This window comes from Polypterus senegalus, chromosome 2 (assembly GCF_016835505.1).
Source record: "Polypterus senegalus isolate Bchr_013 chromosome 2, ASM1683550v1, whole genome shotgun sequence".
Taxonomy (NCBI): domain Eukaryota; kingdom Metazoa; phylum Chordata; class Cladistia; order Polypteriformes; family Polypteridae; genus Polypterus; species Polypterus senegalus.
Genome location: NC_053155.1, coordinates 62,919,409 through 62,937,773, shown reverse-complemented (window position 1 = coordinate 62,937,773; position 18,365 = coordinate 62,919,409). Strand labels below are relative to the sequence as shown.

Here is an 18,365-nt window from a genome sequence, read left to right as displayed (position 1 = left end):
TACTCATATAATCACTAATAATACACAATAAACCAATCCTCCAGCTCCCAGATGCGTTGCCACCCTTCCACCCAGCTCAGCTCGCCATCTGGGAGCTCCCACAGTCCTTTTATATTCCCTGACCCGGAAGTGTTCCCAATCCCCAGTCCATGTGATTCTCAATCACTTCCGGGTCAGGTAAAGGCTCTTCTCTTCAACCCGGAAGCCCGTCGCTCTTCCTATGACGAACTTCCGGGTCATAGGGCACGAAGAAGTCCTCGGTCCTCCCTGCACCTCCCTCTTGTGGCCCCCATGGCATCCAGCAGGGTTGTGCATAAAAACCACATTGTCCATGATGCCCTGCTGGTCTTCTGGGGACCTCCATGCTGCAAGGAGGGCTCCACCTGGCGGCTTGGGGGTATTGGCTGGGATAAACGGCAGGCCATCCTCCACAACACACACACACACACTTCAGAAGCAAGAGTATATATTTATGTATAAATTAACTCTACACCATAATTCTTTTACTTTTGTAAACTACAGGTCACCCTGACAGGGCTTCAACCAGAATTACCTCTCAACTGTTTCACTTTATGAAAAAGGACATACAATATATCACAAACAAAAGGCATTAATATAGCAGAATTAATTTAGTCAGAGTATGCTGCCATTCTAGTCAGACAGAAACTGATTACATAAGAAATATATGCTGGAATCTGTGTAAAAATGTAGTGTGCAGAAATCAAATAGGCTGTGGCACTACCAAGTAATCTAGTGTTAAGAAAAGAGCTGTGATGCTTTAGCAAATCTATATTATACTAAAAAACACAGCAGTAAAATGAGAATATTTCCAACTTCTGCAGCATTACACGGGTACTCTATCATCACAGACACAAAACACAATCAGCAAAGAAAAATGCTTAAAATGACTGACAAACGGGATACAGCCTGACTTGTTTCTTCAACCTCTTAACTACACAATACATAACATTTAAATACACAAAATAAAGACCCTCTGTGAATTAAGAACAATATAACAGTGGATAACTCTTACTTGTCTGTTGTGATCCACTCTCATTTCGTTAATCTTCTCCCTGGTAAAAGATAAATAAACCTTAGTTCAAGAAATAGTCTTATTGTATACTACTACAGAATAGTACACCTTAAATCTCCACCAAGTATGGGATCTAGATAACAAATTTGCAGATCTGTTCCAGATGTCATTTAGAACCTTACCACTATTTTACAATTTTCAACACAAACACTAAGACACTTAATATATTTCACATGAAGTGTAACTGCCTCTTTGTTGGCAGAAGAATTTTTAAAAAAATCACCTTGGCATTCTTCACTGATGTAGTATTTAAAATTCCATAATGAAGCTTTTAATCTTTACATTATATCTAAGCAATGGAGTAATAAAAACATTAGTTAACCTATTTTTCAGGGGTGTTTGAAAGAAGTGACTGGGTGTACTGGATATCCACCAGCAAGATATTTGAATGAGAAAATGGGCAAAATGCAAAACTGCATCCTCAAGCATTCTTATATTTTGCATGTCTTTTTAGAACTAGCAGGACAGACACCCTTTCAGATCTTTGCAAGAAAAAAGTGGATTTAACATCTTGTCATGGTCTACTTGGGATATTATTTTATATGTAGGCAACATTATAGTAGTGGATAATTCAGGTGTAAAACGTGGTATAATATTCAAGAACGCAGACCTGTTTCCTTTCAGATTAACACCACTTGAACCATATATGTATAAATAATTTTCTTTCAGTAAGATGGACACTGGTGGCAGACAATTAGAACACTACGCATAATGTTTAGTTTGCCAAGTAAAATTTATGCACTAACTCTAAAAGCGAGTCTAAAGTTTTTAGTTCTGCAGTTTTCATTATTGTGCACACAACCAAATTATATTCAAATTTAGTAAAAAGAATAATAAAAAATTAAATTACAAGTACTTTATCTATAGAAAGGTCTGAAGATCAAAATGCATGCCAAATTTAAAAAGGCTTTTTGGTAAAACATGCCTTCTACCTTTTTTATAGCATGCACAACTTTGTGTTTTCATTTGACATCACATCATAATGGACACTGGGAGATTTAAACTCTTCAAAGGAACAGTGTTTAGCACTCAAAAAATTCTACTGGATTTACAAATAATGCACTGCTTCATGGGGCGGCACGGTGTCACAGTGGTAGCGCTGCTGCCTCGCAATAAGAAGACCTGGGTCTGCTTCCCAGGTCCTCCCTGCGTGGAGTTTGCATGTTCTCCCCGTGTTTCCGTAGCTTTCCTCCGGGTGCTCTGGTTTCCTCCCACAGTCCAAAGACATGCAGGTTAGGTGCATTGGTGATCCTAAATTGTCCCTAGTGTGTGCGTGTCCTGCGGTGGGCTGGTGCCCTGCCCGGGATTTGTTCCTGCCTTGCACCCTGTGCTGGGTGGGATTGGCTCCAGCAGACCCCCTGTGACCCTGTGTTAGGATATAGCAGGTTGGATAATGACTGACTGCTTCATCAAAAGCATTAAGAGCAGGTTGGGAAAAATGGATGGATGAATGATATCTCATAGCCAACAACAAAATGTTACATGTTCAGAATCCTGCACCAAATAATATATAAACAGTTTAAGGCAACAAAAAGTTGCAGTAAGATATTTCAACGATAGTCCCTTAAGTATAGGGGCTGGGTGGTCTCGTGTCATGGAACCCCTGCAGATTTTATTTTTTTTCTCCAGTTGCCTGGGGCCTCATGTATAACGCCGTGCGTAGAACTCACACTTTAACATGGCGTAAGCACAAAAGCAGAAATGTGCTTACGCACAGAAAAATCCAGATGCAGGAATCTGTGCGTACTCCAACTTCCACGTTCTTCCGCTACATAAATCCCGATCAGCGTGAAAACTAACGCTCGTACACGCGCTTTATGTAACGCCCCAACTCCTCTCAGAATTACGCCTGTTTGAATATGCAAATGAATATAAATCGCCCTTAAGCTCAGCCTTCTGTGAAAAGACAATGGGAAAAGCACGGGGAAAAATATAAGAATTTCAGCGAATACCAAGTGGAGGCAAAGGAAAAACATACTATTTGTTCAAATAAACCGTGGTATAATCAACAAAATGAAGTTGATCGAGTGACATAGCGTGTTGGAGAAACTTGAAAGCTCATGTTCACAAAATCACACAGTGCCGGAAATAAAAAAGAAGTCACATATCAAAGTCGCCGTAAAAAAGCGAGTTGTAGCCCACTGTCTGAGTGTCATATGAAAGCTTATTAGGGTACAGAGAAAAAAGGCACACGGTGGGGAAAAAGCACGAAATGTCAACTTCAATCTCGACATTTCCACTTTAATCACGTAGTTTATTTTGTCATTAAAGTAGAACATCATAAACTTCATCTTAAAATCGTTTAATTAACCAGTTTCTTAAATCACATCGTAATAAAGTAGCACGTTAAATGCTTTGTTTTGTATTTGATCTTTTACTCTATGTGTGTAAATCACTATTTGCTTCCGCTTTCTCATCCTCCAACTGGACACAGAATCCATTACATTCGTGATATTACAGCTCTCTGAATAACTAAAATACTGAGATGTATACGTGATATCATTTTTATGATGATAGGAGTTAAAGCACGTTATTAAACATGGGTTTCACTTCGATGAAATAATTTATTGCAGCAGTACTCAGGGGCGGCTCTAGGCTTGTGGTGGCACTGGGCAGAGGAAGAATCGGTGGCTCCTTCGCCTCCCATGTCAGTAAGGTAGCTTATGCACGGTGGATGGCCACGTCCGTTGCAGAAACTGCATAGCCGCCCGTGCTTATGACACAAGCATTTAACTTTTGCCGAAATTTGTCGCTGCGTTTTTAGCTGTGTTGTTATTTTCTCTTTCTGTTTTATATTCAATATATATTGGCGTAGCCGTCACTGCAGTCAGTGCTTTTCTTTCCCCAAATAACCGATCGCTACACAATCAGCTCTGTAATAGAAGTTAAGTCATCTGTAAGCTTAGCGCCGATTCTTCAAAACATTTAAGGAACATTGAAATATCTTCGTTGTACATGTTTAATTATTCTATCTTTCACGACACTCCCAGTGAAGAATATAGATTATTTAAATGAAGTTAAAGTTTTATCTGTATAATTTAATAAACATATTTTGCTGCATTTCACCTTAAAAATGATATCGTCATCATATGTAAATACGCGCTTTATAAAGTGGCTCAGGTTGTGAGATATTATAACTGTAGTGCAAGTTTACAGTGGGGTGATTGTACTTATAAGTACAAACCGTTCTACAAGGAGCAATTGATTGAGTGCATTTAAAGTTCTTGGGATGAAACTGTTTCTGAACCGCGAGGTCCGTACAGGAAAGGCTTTAAAACGTTTTGCAGTGGCTGAGACAGCGTGTCCTTGAAGCTGTATACCAATAATTCTCTTTCCGATCAGCTGCTGCTGTGATTCACACTCAAATACAGTGATATAAATACTCCGAGTGGTGCAGTGAGAGTAATATGGAAAAAGATGATCCGCTGTGGCAACTTCTAACGGGAGGAGCTGAAAGAAGAAGAAGAAGAAGAAGGAGAAGTGAGAGTAACAACGCTAAAGCAGTTATGGTATTTGGAATACTATGGCTGTTCCCTGGACCATTATATTGTTACAAGTTAATTACAATCAGATGCATTACACTAATAAACAATATGCGGTTAGTTTCAGTGTATTTATAAAGCTGCGTCAGGAAAATAATGAGTAACCACACAGGAACAAGCGTAGGTTTTATACATTGCGATTTGAACGTGGAAAAGTTCTTACGCATCATTTCTGTGCGTTAGCACCGTTTATACATGAGGCCCCTGGAGATTTTTTTTTTGTGTGTGTTTTCTGTCCTCCCTGGCCATTGGACCTTACTTTTTTTCTATGTTAATTAGTGTTCCCTTATTCAAATTTTTATTTATTTTGTCTTTTTTCTCTTTCTTCAACATGTAAAGCACTTTGAGCTGCATTATTTGTATGAAAATGTGCTATATAAATAAATGTTGTTTTTGTTGTTTAATAACATGAGCATTTGCTAAAAAAAAAATAAACTAGTTGCTATAGGTAAAGTACAGGTAAAGGTGTTAGTAATATAAGAGTGAACAAATGAGTAGAGGATTATCACTGATAAGTCAATTATTAGTGATGGACAACAGTCTTTAGAAAGGATCACCCATCTTTCCCTATTTAAATCCAGTTTTTCCAGTATACAGTTACAGTGGTGGTTTCCACAGCTGATTCCTAAAGAATCCAACAAAAAGGTATGAATCAACCATACGATTTCATCAAGTGGCACAATATGATCGAATTTTAAGGCCTAAATCAATCCAATACAAGTTTTGGGATTTGGACCACAGCAAATGTATCTGAAAAAAATACTGCAGACACAGGGAAAGGTACCAATTCCAGTTTATTCAAAGTAAAATATTCCTGAAATCCAGGGTTTTGATTTTATTTTGCGCATCATGGTCTTCAGTCAGCCACTTCTGTAGTGTTTAATTGGACTTAAGTAGCTGTTCTGAGTAGTACAATAATTTTTCCATACATGACAACTAGATCTTTAACTTTTTAGGCAACACCTACTTAATGCTTCTCTTTGTCACCTTCCATTCTTATACATTACAAAACCCTCACAAAATCTTCTTTATCAATACTCTGTCATTTGGTGTTAGAACATTCCATGCTGGCAGGTATTTCCTGTAAATTGTAAAATTATCAGTGCACATCCGTGATTAACCTCTTCAAAAACTGCTTGTTAAAACTTAACTTTGCCCTTGTGGAATAACTGGAATTTTTATTTGGCATAACGTAAGAAATAATATTTTTAAAGGAAGACCTTTTCCAGCAGCTTCTATCTTTTTTCATTCCTTCCTTGCTTTGAATTTTGCAGCACCTGATTTGGAACATTTCTCTATCTTTCACTAGACAAACGTCTGACACTTGGTGGCACCAACAGACTAAGGAAAGAAAGCTAAAACAAAAGTGCGAAAACTGAAATTGCTGATAATCAAGGGTTGTACAAGGAAGATGCCTGCACTAAGTTATAATAACTTTTGTCTTTGTCATTTATTATCATTTTTTTATTTTTATTTAAATATTCTACCTACCTTCACAGCTCCCCTCCTTGAACATTTTCACATACAGTTTGTAAATACCAATTTCTCTATGGCAGTTTACACTATGGACACCATGTAATAGGTTAAAACCTCATTGGGGAGGCCTGTGATAATCTGATATGGTAAATAAAGGCTGAAATAAATTTCTCTCTTATCTATTATTCTTATATTATGGAAATAAAGCAGCTACCCTAATTGATTTTACATTGGGACTGTACGGTAACATTTATGTGTGGAGTTGTGAACCTTGACTTTGAAAATCTCCAGCCAAGGTCTACTTAAAACGTTTGACCTCTACTGTACACACACACACACACTATTCTATATGTAACATATAGGAATAACATATTCTTAACTCAATTCAAGGTCTCAAGGGACATGCACATTCATGGGAAGCATAAACAAATACCGAAAATTTAATTATGACTACCACCAGCTCTGAACTGTGCAAAAATTAAGGAAATGCATGATGAAAATAGTTTATTTAAAGTGCAAAGAGATGAAATATATCAAAGACACTAGATAAAAGAATGGGAGGAAAAAGAGGTAAGAATGTAATGCATATTCGTGTATTTTAAACTTTCTCTATATATTCATAAATACAATGCATTTAAATGCACATACTTTATGTTACCTCAGTTTTAAAACAATACGTTTCCCAAGGCTTAAGAGGTGGAGTACAGACACTAAAGCATACGTATTTTTCAGCCTGACATGTTAGATCTTTTAGGGGTGTAAGGGGGATTATAAACTCTGCATCAGGGGTTATCAGAGAAACCAGCATAACCAAAACATAAAAATACATTTGTGCACAATTTCTGTATTATATAATGTAAATAAACACATAAAATTAGCATATTTCAAGTGTTTCCTTTTGTTAAGAGAAATTAATATTTAATTAATGCAACAGCTGAAAAAAAATTTTCACATTAAACAAATTTGGAAATAATTAACCTAAAGTACTTCCTTTTTCATTTCCAGATATTAAGCAACATAAATGATTTATGATGGTTATACATGAAAACCCTAACACGTGCATTTCACATTTATACATTATGCTATTTACTTTGCTAGAATAAAGAAATTCCATTTCAAATACAATTCCTATCATGTAAATACACAAATGACTTAAATAGTTGATTACATTTATTTTATGAGGTTGCACCTTTGACCAATAAAATTTATAACTAGTGCCAATACAATATACGAGAAATATGATTGTGATTAAAATGTAATGGGACTTTAAATGTAAATTCTCTTGCCCAAAAAAGTTTAAACTAAACAAGTCAATTTAACTTATGAAGTAGAAATGAATGCCATTTGGCAAAACAAACAAAACACTTTAAAATCATTAATGTTACTTGTAACAAAACATATTTTTGTTTTAAATTCTTACCCTGGTCCTGGATTTTTCTCAGCAAATGATGGCTGGACATCAGTAATCGCCAAATTGCTACTAGTGGCACTTTGGTTGGACATAGTTGTCTTCAATTTTAACAAGATATGAGAAACAAAAAACACAACAATACCTTCTGCATTATAATGTATGCACACAGCTTAACAAATAAGCAATATAAACTATGTAGTAGCTCCAAAATATCTCACAGCAGAACACATATAAATATTAAAATGTTACTCACAGGCAAGAACTGGAAGTGACAATTGCCTTGGCAGAAGCATGTATTGTTAAACAAAGAAAATTACTTTTCCACTTTCAGTAGTTTGCAAATTAAAGATTGTTTGGAATAAATTAATGTAAGATTTAAATATCTTTTTAGTTATGTTTATTATTGTAAATGTATTGTCAATTTGGCATTTATACATCATATAAATACATACAGATCAAATTCCATTAGAATGAATGAACTCCATTTTAGCAATTTTGTTTTGTTTTTGGGTCCTGGCCAATTTCCTATATATCTGATGTTAAAAAAACTAATTTACAGTGAAGTCCATTTCATCCAGGGCTGAATGATTAACTGATTTCAAATTGAATTCGCAATTTCAAACAATGCAATTGGAAAACTACAAAGGCTGCAAATTATTATATACAGTATCTTATGCTGCGTGTCTGACAAACAGAGCTGTTGGGTCAAACATTGCTATTCAAATGTGATTCAAATTTACATAAAAACAGTCTTACTCTAAGGCCAAAGCTGACATTACGTTCTAAAAGAATGGCTGTTTATTTTACCCGCACTAATTTTGTCATCGAGGTACTCCAAATGTGCAATGCAAAGCTACAGTATTTTGCATAACTATTTTTGCACCTCACTTCCACACTCAACCATTTTGTAATTTTGAAAAGTAAGCTGCTTTTTTTCATGAGTAAAACTTACAGTCAAACCACTTCAAAATGTTTTTGTTTCTGCCCCACTGCTCTGCTCTCAACAAGCCAGCAATGGGCAGGCTTCAGGGGTCAGTGCCTTTCCAATCAGACCACGAGGGCCACTCATTAATATTTTTTTTAATTAGATTAAAAAATACTTCATATAAAATGTCCATAGTGTAAATATGTGTAGATTCACGAAGAACCAAATAGCTGATTATCTGATTGATAGGTGCCCTTTGTCACACACGTGTGACTAGGAGCGAGCTGAAGGGACCAAGTGAAGGTGATTATCCGCCAGGCCAGGGGGTGGCGGGGTTCTCTAAACCTTTGTCTGTTATTTCTGCAGATCAAATACGGGAAAACCTGCCTGACCTGACGTCACTTCCTGTTCCGGCACCCAGACTGACGTCACTTCCGGGTTACAAGATATAAAAGCCTCCATCTTGGCTAACTCAAGCAGTTCAGTGTGGAACTCAAAGAAGCAGCATTGCTGTATCAATATAATCCTATTGCGGCTAGGAACAATATACGGGTGGCTGCCCCAAACCTTTTTAAGAGTGTTGAGACTTGTTCTTTTACAGTGGTATAGTCGGCAAGAATGGCCTCCTGGTGGAATAGGTAGCCGAACCAACAGTATGTCTCAACACATCATCATCGACCACCAAAGACCTATCAGGTAAGAGAGTACCGTTCTTGTGTTACCGAGCTGGGGTCTGACGGTGTGTGTCAGGGGGATCTGGAGTATGTTCCGACCCAGTTCTCCTTAAAGAGAACCTGGGAGCGTAGGCAGAAGACCTACAAACAAGGGCCAGGTTCTGAAAGGAACACAGTGGAGACCTATTATGGGCTTCCAAGGATGGGGACTGACCCTAAGAAACCCACAAAGAAAAATTTCTTTGCAAAAGGTGGGGGTGCATGTGAGGGAAATATTGATCTGGGAATACAACCCAGAGGAGTCTCTCCGAGGACAGACACTGTGGGCAAAAGTCGGGTGTTGGCAACAGCCATATAATAAAAATGCCCAAAATATTGTAGAAAAGGTGGCCTGTGCAATTACTGTATAATAAATGACCTACCCACTAAACTCGCCCAGCTGACCTGGGGACAATCATATAATAATATGATCACCCTCATGGGGATCATTAACACCTTAGGGGAGGAAACCTATTTGGGAGAACCAGAACGGAATCCCTGTGAACCCAGAGGGAGTTGTGCCACTAAATTAGGGCCTTTTTCTTACATTGCGGAGTATGCTTTGAAAAACTCTGATACGCGGCGGAGGTCTGCAGAGAGACACAGAACGAGGGGCAAAGGACTCCTGCTAATCCTTTGGCCTTTTCTCATATGGGAGAAGCACTAGTCAATGGCTTTAAAGTTCCATCTTTACTTGACTCTGGCAGTAACATTACCATTATCATTATCATTACCATTGCTCGCCATTTACTTTTGCCGCAACAAAAGTTGAAAATAAAGACCCGTCTAAACTGTATTCATGGGGACGTCTGATCATACGAGTCCGCCCGCTGCTACATTTGCCAAAACAGCGTGGTTAAAAAAATAGGGATTTGCAAGCCATTGCTCAGCATTGAAAAGCTGACATTGTTTACTAGGCACGTCAAATTAGCCAAAAAATAATTGAATATTCCAAGTAAAAATAAATAAATATTGGAATTTATAATATCGTACTTGCATTTTTATGCTTTACTTATATGGTAATGGCTACAGCAGCAGCTACAGCCAAGAACAAACTACTGTATTTAAAAAAATTAAAAAAAAATCCCAAGCAGCTCCATCATATACAAAGGAAGTATCAGCTTCACCATCCTGTTTTCAGTCTACTACTGACAGGTAGATGCCTAAGTTTAAACTACAAAGCCTATCTGGCGCGAAAGCACACTCTTATCCCTTACTCTAGTAGCTCAGCTCTTCCTACTCACAAAAAGTGCTTTCCTCTGGGCTCCATCACAGCCCTGTTTCTCATTCCTAAGAACTGTCCATGCAGCAGGAAGACACATCACTCTACGTTTGTAGTGCAGAGCACTAGATGGGTGCTAAAATGGGACCCAAGCAACATTGTCATAAGCATTTCATGCTTTGCAGTCTCAACCAGCAAGTATTAATAAATATTAATAATGATGTAAGGAGTCTTAGGCCAGGTTTATACTTCATGCGACGTGACACAACCTCCAGTGGACACTCCGGCTATGCAAGCACTGTACTGTTTATATTTGCGCATGTACTTTACTTAAATCTGGAGGAATCCACCGGGTGGCAGTGCAAGATATTATCACAGTGAGAACAAGTTCGGCTTCATTGTGTTGTGAATTGCCTAGAACACCCATTAAATTCCTATGACACCATACCGCAATATCTCTAAAAAGGATGTTTAATGATTAAATCCATCAATCCAGGGATGTGTCCATTCCAGGAAGCATTGGGCACGAGGCTGAAACAATCCTTAGCTGGGGCATTAGCTTGTCACAAGGTGAATACAAGCACTCACATACACTAGCGTCATTTTCGTGTCACCAAATCTGCATATCTTTGGAAGGAAACATATATATATACACTGCTCACAAAAATTAAAGGAACACTTTAAAGAAACACATTAGATACATCAGATCTCAATATGAAGTTGGATATCTATACAAATAACGACAGGGCAATGTCTTAGGAACAAAAGGGTGTCAAGTCTTTTAATGGAAATAAACGTTTTCTGCCTACAGAGGGCTCAATTGTGTAGACACCCTAAAATCAGAGTGAAATGAAGATGTGGCAGGCTAGTCCATTTTTTCAAAAACTTAATTTCTGCTACTCAAAATGCTTTTCAGTATCTTGTGTGGCCCCCACGAGCTTGTATGCATGCTTGACAACGTCGGGACATGCTCCTAATGAGACGACGGATGGTGTCTTGTGGCATTTCCTCCCAGATCTGTATGAGGGCATCCCTGAGCTGTTGTACAGTCTGAGGAGCAACCTGGCGGCGCCTAATGGACCGAAACATAATGTCCCACAGATGTTCTATTGGGTTTAAGTCAGGGGATCGTGAAGGCCATTCAGTTGTTTCAATTCCTTCATCCTCCAGGTACTGCCTGCATACTCTTGCCACATGAGGCCGGGCATTGTCGTGCATTAAGAGGAAACCAGGACCTACTGCACCAGCGTAGGGTCTGACAATGGGTCCAAGGATTTCATCCTGATACCTAATGGCAGTCAAGATGCCATTGTCTAGCCTGTAGAGGTCTGTGAGTCGCTCCATGGATATGCCTCCAAGATCATCACTGACCCACCACCAAACCAGTCATGCTAAACGATGTTACAGTCAGCATAATATTCTCCACGGCTTCTCCTGACCCTTTCACGTCTTTCACATATACTCAGGGTGAACCTGCTCTCATCTGTGAAAAGCACAGGACGCCAGTGGTGGACCTGCCAATTCTGGTATTCTATGGCAAATGCCAATTGAGCTCCCCGGTGCTGTGCAGTAAGCACAGGGCGCAGTAGACATTTGGGCCCTCAGGCAACCCTCATGAAGTCTGTTTCTGATTGTTTGGTCAGAGACATTCACACCAGTTGCCTGCTGGAGGTCATTTTGTAGGCCTCTGGCAGTGCTCATCCTGTTCCTCCTTTCCCAAAGGAGCAGATACTGGTCCTGCTGATGGGTTATGGACCTTCTAAGGCCCTCTCCAGCTCTCCTAGAGTAACTGCTTGTCTCCTAGAATCTCCTCCATGCCCTTGAGACTGTGCAGGGAGACACAGCAAACCATCTGGCAATGACACGTATTGATGTGCCATCCTGGAGAAGTTGGACTACCTGTGCAACCTCTGTAGGGTCCAGGTATCGCCTTATGGTACCAGTAGTGACACTGACTGTAGCCAAATGCAAAACTAGTGAAGAAACAGTCAGAAAAGATGAGGAGGGAAAAATGTCAGTGGCCTCCACCTGTTAAACCATTCCTGTTTTGGGGGTCATCTCATTGTTGCCCCTCTAGTGCATCTGTTGTTAATTTCATTAACACCACAGCAGCTGAAACTGATTAACAACCCCCTCTACTACTTAACTGACCAGATTAATATCCCATAAATTTCACTGACTTTATGCTATACTCTGATTAAAAAGTGTTCCTTTAATTCTTTTGAGCAGTATACATATATACACACACACATATATATATATATATATATATATATACATATATATATACATATACACTCACCTAAAGGGTTATTAGGAACACCATACTAATACGGTGTTTGACCCCCTTTCGCCTTCAGAACTGCCTTAATTCTACGTGGCATTGATTCAACAAGGTGCTGAAAGCATTCTTTAGAAATGTTGGCCCATGTTGATAGGATAGCATCTTGCAGTTGATGGAGATTTGTGGGATGCACATCCAGGGCACAAAGCTCCCGTTCCACCACATCCCAAAGATGCTCTATTGGGTTGAGATCTGGTGACTGTGGGGCCATTTTAGTACAGTGAACTCATTGTCATGTTCAAGAAACCAGTTTGAAATGATTCGAGCTTTGTGACATGGTGCATTATCCTGCTGGAAGGAGCCATCAGAGGATGGGTACATGGTGGTCATGAAGGGATGGACATGGTCAGAAACAATGTTCAGGTAGCCCGTGGCATTTAAACGATGCCCAATTGGCACTAAGGGGCCTAAAGTGTGCCAAGAAAACATCCCCCACACCATTACACCACCAGCACCAGCCTGCACAGTGGTAACAAGGCATGATGGATCCATGTTCTCATTCTGTTTACGCCAAATTCTGACTCTACCATTTGAATGTCTCAACAGAAATCGAGACTCATCAGACCAGGCAGCATTTTTCCAGTCTTCAACTGTCCAATTTTGGTGAGCTCGTGCAAATTGTAGCCTCTTTTTCCTATTTGTATTGGAGATGAGTGGTACCCGGTGGGGTCTTCTGCTGTTGTAGCCCATCCGTCTCAAGGTTGTGCGTGTTGTGGCTTCACAAATGCTTTGCTGCATACCTCGGTTGTAACGAGTGGTTATTTCAGTCAAAGTTGCTCTTCTATCAGCTTGAATCAGTCGGCCCATTCTCCTCTGACCTCTAGCATCAACAAGGCATTTTCGCCCACAGGACTGCCGCATACTGTATGTTTTTCTCTTTTCACACCATTCTTTGTAAACCCTAGAAATGGTTGTGCGTGAAAATCCCAGTAACTGAGCAGATTGTGAAATACTCAGACTGGCCTGTCTGGCACCAACAACCATGCCACGCTCAAAATTGCTTAAATCACCTTTCTTTCCCATTCTGACATTCAGTTTGGAGTTCAGGAGATTGTCTTGACCAGGACCACAACCCTAAATGCATTGAAGCAACTGCCATGTGATTGGTTGATTAGATATTGCATTAATGAGAAATTGAACAGGTGTTCCTAATAATCCTTTAGGTGAGTGTATACACATATATATACACGTACTGTATATACATACACACACACATATATATATATACACACATTTTAGAAGCAAGCGTGTATATTTATGTATAAATTAGCTCTACTCCATAATTCTTTTACTTTTGTAAACTACAGGTCACCCTGACAGGGCTTCGACCAGAATTAGTTCTCAACTGTTTCACTTTATGCAAATAGACGAATATATCACAAACAAAAGGCATTCATATAATGGAACTGATTAAGTCAGAGTTTGCTGCCATTCTAGTCAGACAGAAACTGGTTACACAAAAAATTAATGCTGGAATTTGTGTAAAAATGTAGTTTGCTGACATCAAATAGGCTTTGGCTGTACCAAGTAATCTAGTGTTAAGAAAAGAGCTGTGATGCTTTAGCAAATCTATATTATAAAGAAAAACACAGAAAGTAAAATGGGAAGATTTCCAACTTCTGCAGCATTGCACGGGTACTCTATCATCACAGACACAAAACACAACCAGCAACAAAAAATGTTTAAATGACTGACAAACGGGATACAGCCTGACTTGTTTCTTCACCCTCTTAACTATACAGTACTTAAAATTTAAATACACAAAATAAAGACCCTCTGTGAATTAAGAACAATATAACAGTGGATAACTCTTACTTGTCTGTTGTGATCCACTTTCATTTTGTTAATCTTCTCCCTGGTAAAAGATAAATAAACCTTAGTTCAAGAAATAGTCTTAATGTATACTACTACAGAATAGTACACCTTAAATCTCCACCTAATATGTGATCTAGATAACAAATTTGTAGATCTTTTCCAGATGTCATTTAGAACCTTACCACTATTTTACAATTTTCAACACAAATCCTAAGACACTTAATATCTTTCACATGTAGCAGAACTGCCTCTTTATTGGCAGTACAATTTTTTTTTTAATCACCCTTGCATTCTTTATTGATGTAGTATTTAAAAGTCCATCATGAAGCTTTTAACCTTTAAATTATATATAGGAGGGTGGCACGGTGGCGCAGTGGTAGTGCTGCTGCCTCGCAGTTAGGAGACCCGGGCTCGCTTCCTGGGTCCTCCCTGCGTGGAGTTTGCATGTTCTCCCCGTGTCTGCATGGGTTTCCTCCGGGCACTCCGGTTTCCTCCCATAATCCAAAGACATGCAGGTTAGGTGGACTGGCGATTCTAAATTGGCCCTAGTGTGTGCTTGGTGTGTGGGTGTGTTTGTGTGTGTCCTGCGGTGGGTTGGCACCCTGCCCAGGGTTGGTTCCTGCCTTGTGCCCTGTGTTGGCTGGGATTGCCTCCAGCAGACCCCCGTGACCCTGTATTCGGATTCAGCGGGTTAGAAAATGGATGGATGGATGGATTATATATGGGATGCACATATTCCTTGAGATCAGAGACAGTTTCATAAAAACCTGTATAAGCAATGGAGTAATAAAAACATTAGTTAACCTATTTTTCAGGGGTGTTTGAAAGAAGTGACTGGGTGTACTGGATATCCACCAGCAAGATATTTGAATGAGAAAATGGGCATAATGCAAAACTGCATCCTCAAGCATTCTTATATTTTGCAAGTCTTATTAGAACTAGCAGGGCAGACACCCCTTTGAGATCTTTGCAAGAAAAAAGTGGCTTTAACATCTTATTATAGTCTACTTGAAATATTAGTTTATATTTAGGCAACATTATAGTAGTGGATAATTCAGGTGTAAAATGTGGTATAATATTCAAGAACGCAGACCTGTTTTCTTTAAAACTACTTTGCAGCACATGCAAGACATTAATATACTTACTATGAAAAAAAATATGAATAAATCCCTCAGATCATTCAGATTAACACCACTTGAACCATATATGTATAAATAATTTTCTTTCAGTAAGATGGACACTGGTGGCAGCCAATTAGAACACTACGCATAATGTTTATTTTGCCAAGTAAAATTTATGCAGTAACTCTAAAAGTGAGTCTAAAGTTTTTAGTTTTGCAGTTTTCATTACTGTGCACACAACCAAATTATATTCAAGTTTAGTAAAAAGAATAATAAAAAATTAAATTACAAGTACTTTATCTATAGAAAGGTCTGAAGATCAAAATGCATGCCAAATTTAAAAAGGCTTTTTGGTAAAACATGCCTTCTAACTTTTTTATTGCATGCACAACTTTGTGTTTTCATTTGATATCTCATCATAATGAACACTGAGAGATTTAAACTCTTCAAAGGAACAGTGTTTAGCACTCAAAAAATTCTAATGGATTTACAAATAATGCACTGCTTCATGGGGTGGCACGGTGGCGCAGTGGTAGCGCTGCTGCCTCGCAGTAAGACCTGGGTCTGCTTCCCAGGTCCTCCCTGAGTGGAATGTGCATGTTCTCCCCGTGTCTGCATGGGTTTCCTCCGGGTGCGCCGGTTTCTTCAAACAGTCCAAAGACATGCAGGTTAGGTGCATTGGCCATTCTAATGTGTCCCTATTGTGTGCTTGGTGTGTGTGTGCCCTGCAGTGGGCTGGTGCCCTGCCCGGGATTTGTTCCTACCTTGCGCCCTGTGCTGGCTGGGATTGGCTCCAGCAGACTCCAACCCTGTGTTAGGATATAGCAGGCTGGATAATGACTGACTGACTGACTGCTTCATCAAAAGCATTAAGAGCAGGTTGGGAAAATGGATGGATGAATGATATTTCATATCCAACATCTTAAATTTTACATGTTCAGAATCCTGCACCAAATAATATCTAAACAGTTTAAGGCAACAAAATGTTGCTGTAAGATATTTAAATGATAGTTCCTTAAGTAGACTCATAACATGAGCGTTTGCTCAAAAAAATAAACTAGGTGCTCGAGGTAAAGTACAGGTAAAGGTGTTAGTAATACAAGAGTGAGCAAATGCAAACAGGATTATCACTGATAAGTCAATTATTAGTGATGGACAACAGTCTTTAGAAAGGATCACCCATCTTTCCCTATTTAAATCCAGTTTTTCCAGTATATAGTGTCAAAGACCGAGGAGACAGCAATAAGGGTTGGGGTTTCCGGCCCCGTATATTGTACAGAACAAACAAAAACACCGGTCAAAATTATAAACAAACAGTTCATAATGCGCGACGCCGACTCCTGGCGTCGCGGCCATTTTATTGGGGTGGAGCCGGAAGTGGAGGAATGCTGGGAAGGACCGCAAGGGAGGATGGGAAGGATGACGTCAGGGCAAGATGGCGGAGGAAGGGCGGAAGTACCGCACTGCGGTCAATCCAAGCCTATGGTGCAGGAAGGTCTTTCTTTCTACGAGGAAGCAGAGGGAGAAAGTTAATACCCGCCATTCCCTGGCGGCGAATGGTTTCCCAGGTGCTATCGAATCAGTCCGCGGCCTCCTACTCGCGCGTGCGTGACAATAGTTACAGTGGAGGTTTCCATAGCTGATTCCTAAAGAATCCAACAAAAAGGTATGAATCAACCACAAAATTTCATCAAGTTGGACAATACCATTGAATTTTAAGCCCCAAATCAATCCAATACACGTTTTGGGATTTGGACCACAGCAAATGTATCTGAAAAAAATACTGCAGACACAGGAGAAGGTGCCAATTCCAGTTTATTCAAAGTAAAATATTCCTCAAATTCAGGGTTTTGATTTTATTTTGCACATCATGGTTTCAGTCAGCCACTTCTGTAGTGTTTAATTGGACTTACAGTAAGTAGCTGTTCTGAGTAGTAAAATAATTTTTCCATACATGACAACTAGATCTTTAACTACTTATATACATTAGTTTAATTGTAGCTTATTTGTATGTAAGTGGTAAAATTATATTTTAATTTAGGCAACACCTACTTAATGCTTCTCTTTGTCACCTTCCATTCTTACACATTACAAAACCCTCACAAAATCTTCTTTATCAATACTCTGTCATTTGGTGTAGGAACATTCCATGCTGGCAGGTATTTACTGTAAGTTGTAAAATTATCAGTGCACATCCGTGATTAACCTCATCAAAAACTGCTTGCTAAAACTTTGCCCTTGTCGATTCACTGGAATTTTTATCTGGCATAACATAAGAAAAAATATTTTCAAAGGAATACATTTCTCAGTAGTTTCTATCTTATTTTCAGTCCATCCTTGCTTTGAATTTTGCAGCACCTGATTTGGAACATTTCTCTATCTTTCACTAGACAAACGTCTGACACTTGGTGGCACTAACAGACTAAGGAAAGCAGGCTAAAACAAAAGTGCGAAAACTGAAATTGTTGATAACCAAGGGTTGTACAAGGAAAATGTCTGCACTAAGTTATAATAACTTTTGTCTTTGTCAGTTATTATCATTTGTTTATTTTTTTTTAATATTCTCCCTACCTTCACAGCTCCCCTCCTTGAACATTTTCACATATAGTTTGTAAATACCCAATTCCCTATGGCAGTTTACACTACGGACACCATGTAATAGGTTAAAACCTCATTGGGGAGGCCTGTGATAATCTGATATAG

The 18,365-nt window shown here is 39.0% G+C and overlaps 1 protein-coding gene across 1 annotated transcript in view; it reads right to left on the bottom strand.

Moving 5' to 3' along the window:
* The window catches only part of LOC120522979, a 101,091-nt gene that overhangs the window by 5,821 nt on the left and 76,905 nt on the right, over positions 1 to 18,365 (bottom strand). Inside the window, exons 13-15 of the mRNA XM_039743850.1 lie at positions 14,542 to 14,581; positions 7,532 to 7,620; positions 1,034 to 1,073 (exon numbers count right to left, since the gene is read on the bottom strand). Coding sequence (XP_039599784.1) covers positions 1,034 to 1,073; positions 7,532 to 7,620; positions 14,542 to 14,581 — 169 coding nt within the window. The remainder of the gene's footprint in view (positions 1 to 1,033; positions 1,074 to 7,531; positions 7,621 to 14,541; positions 14,582 to 18,365) is intronic.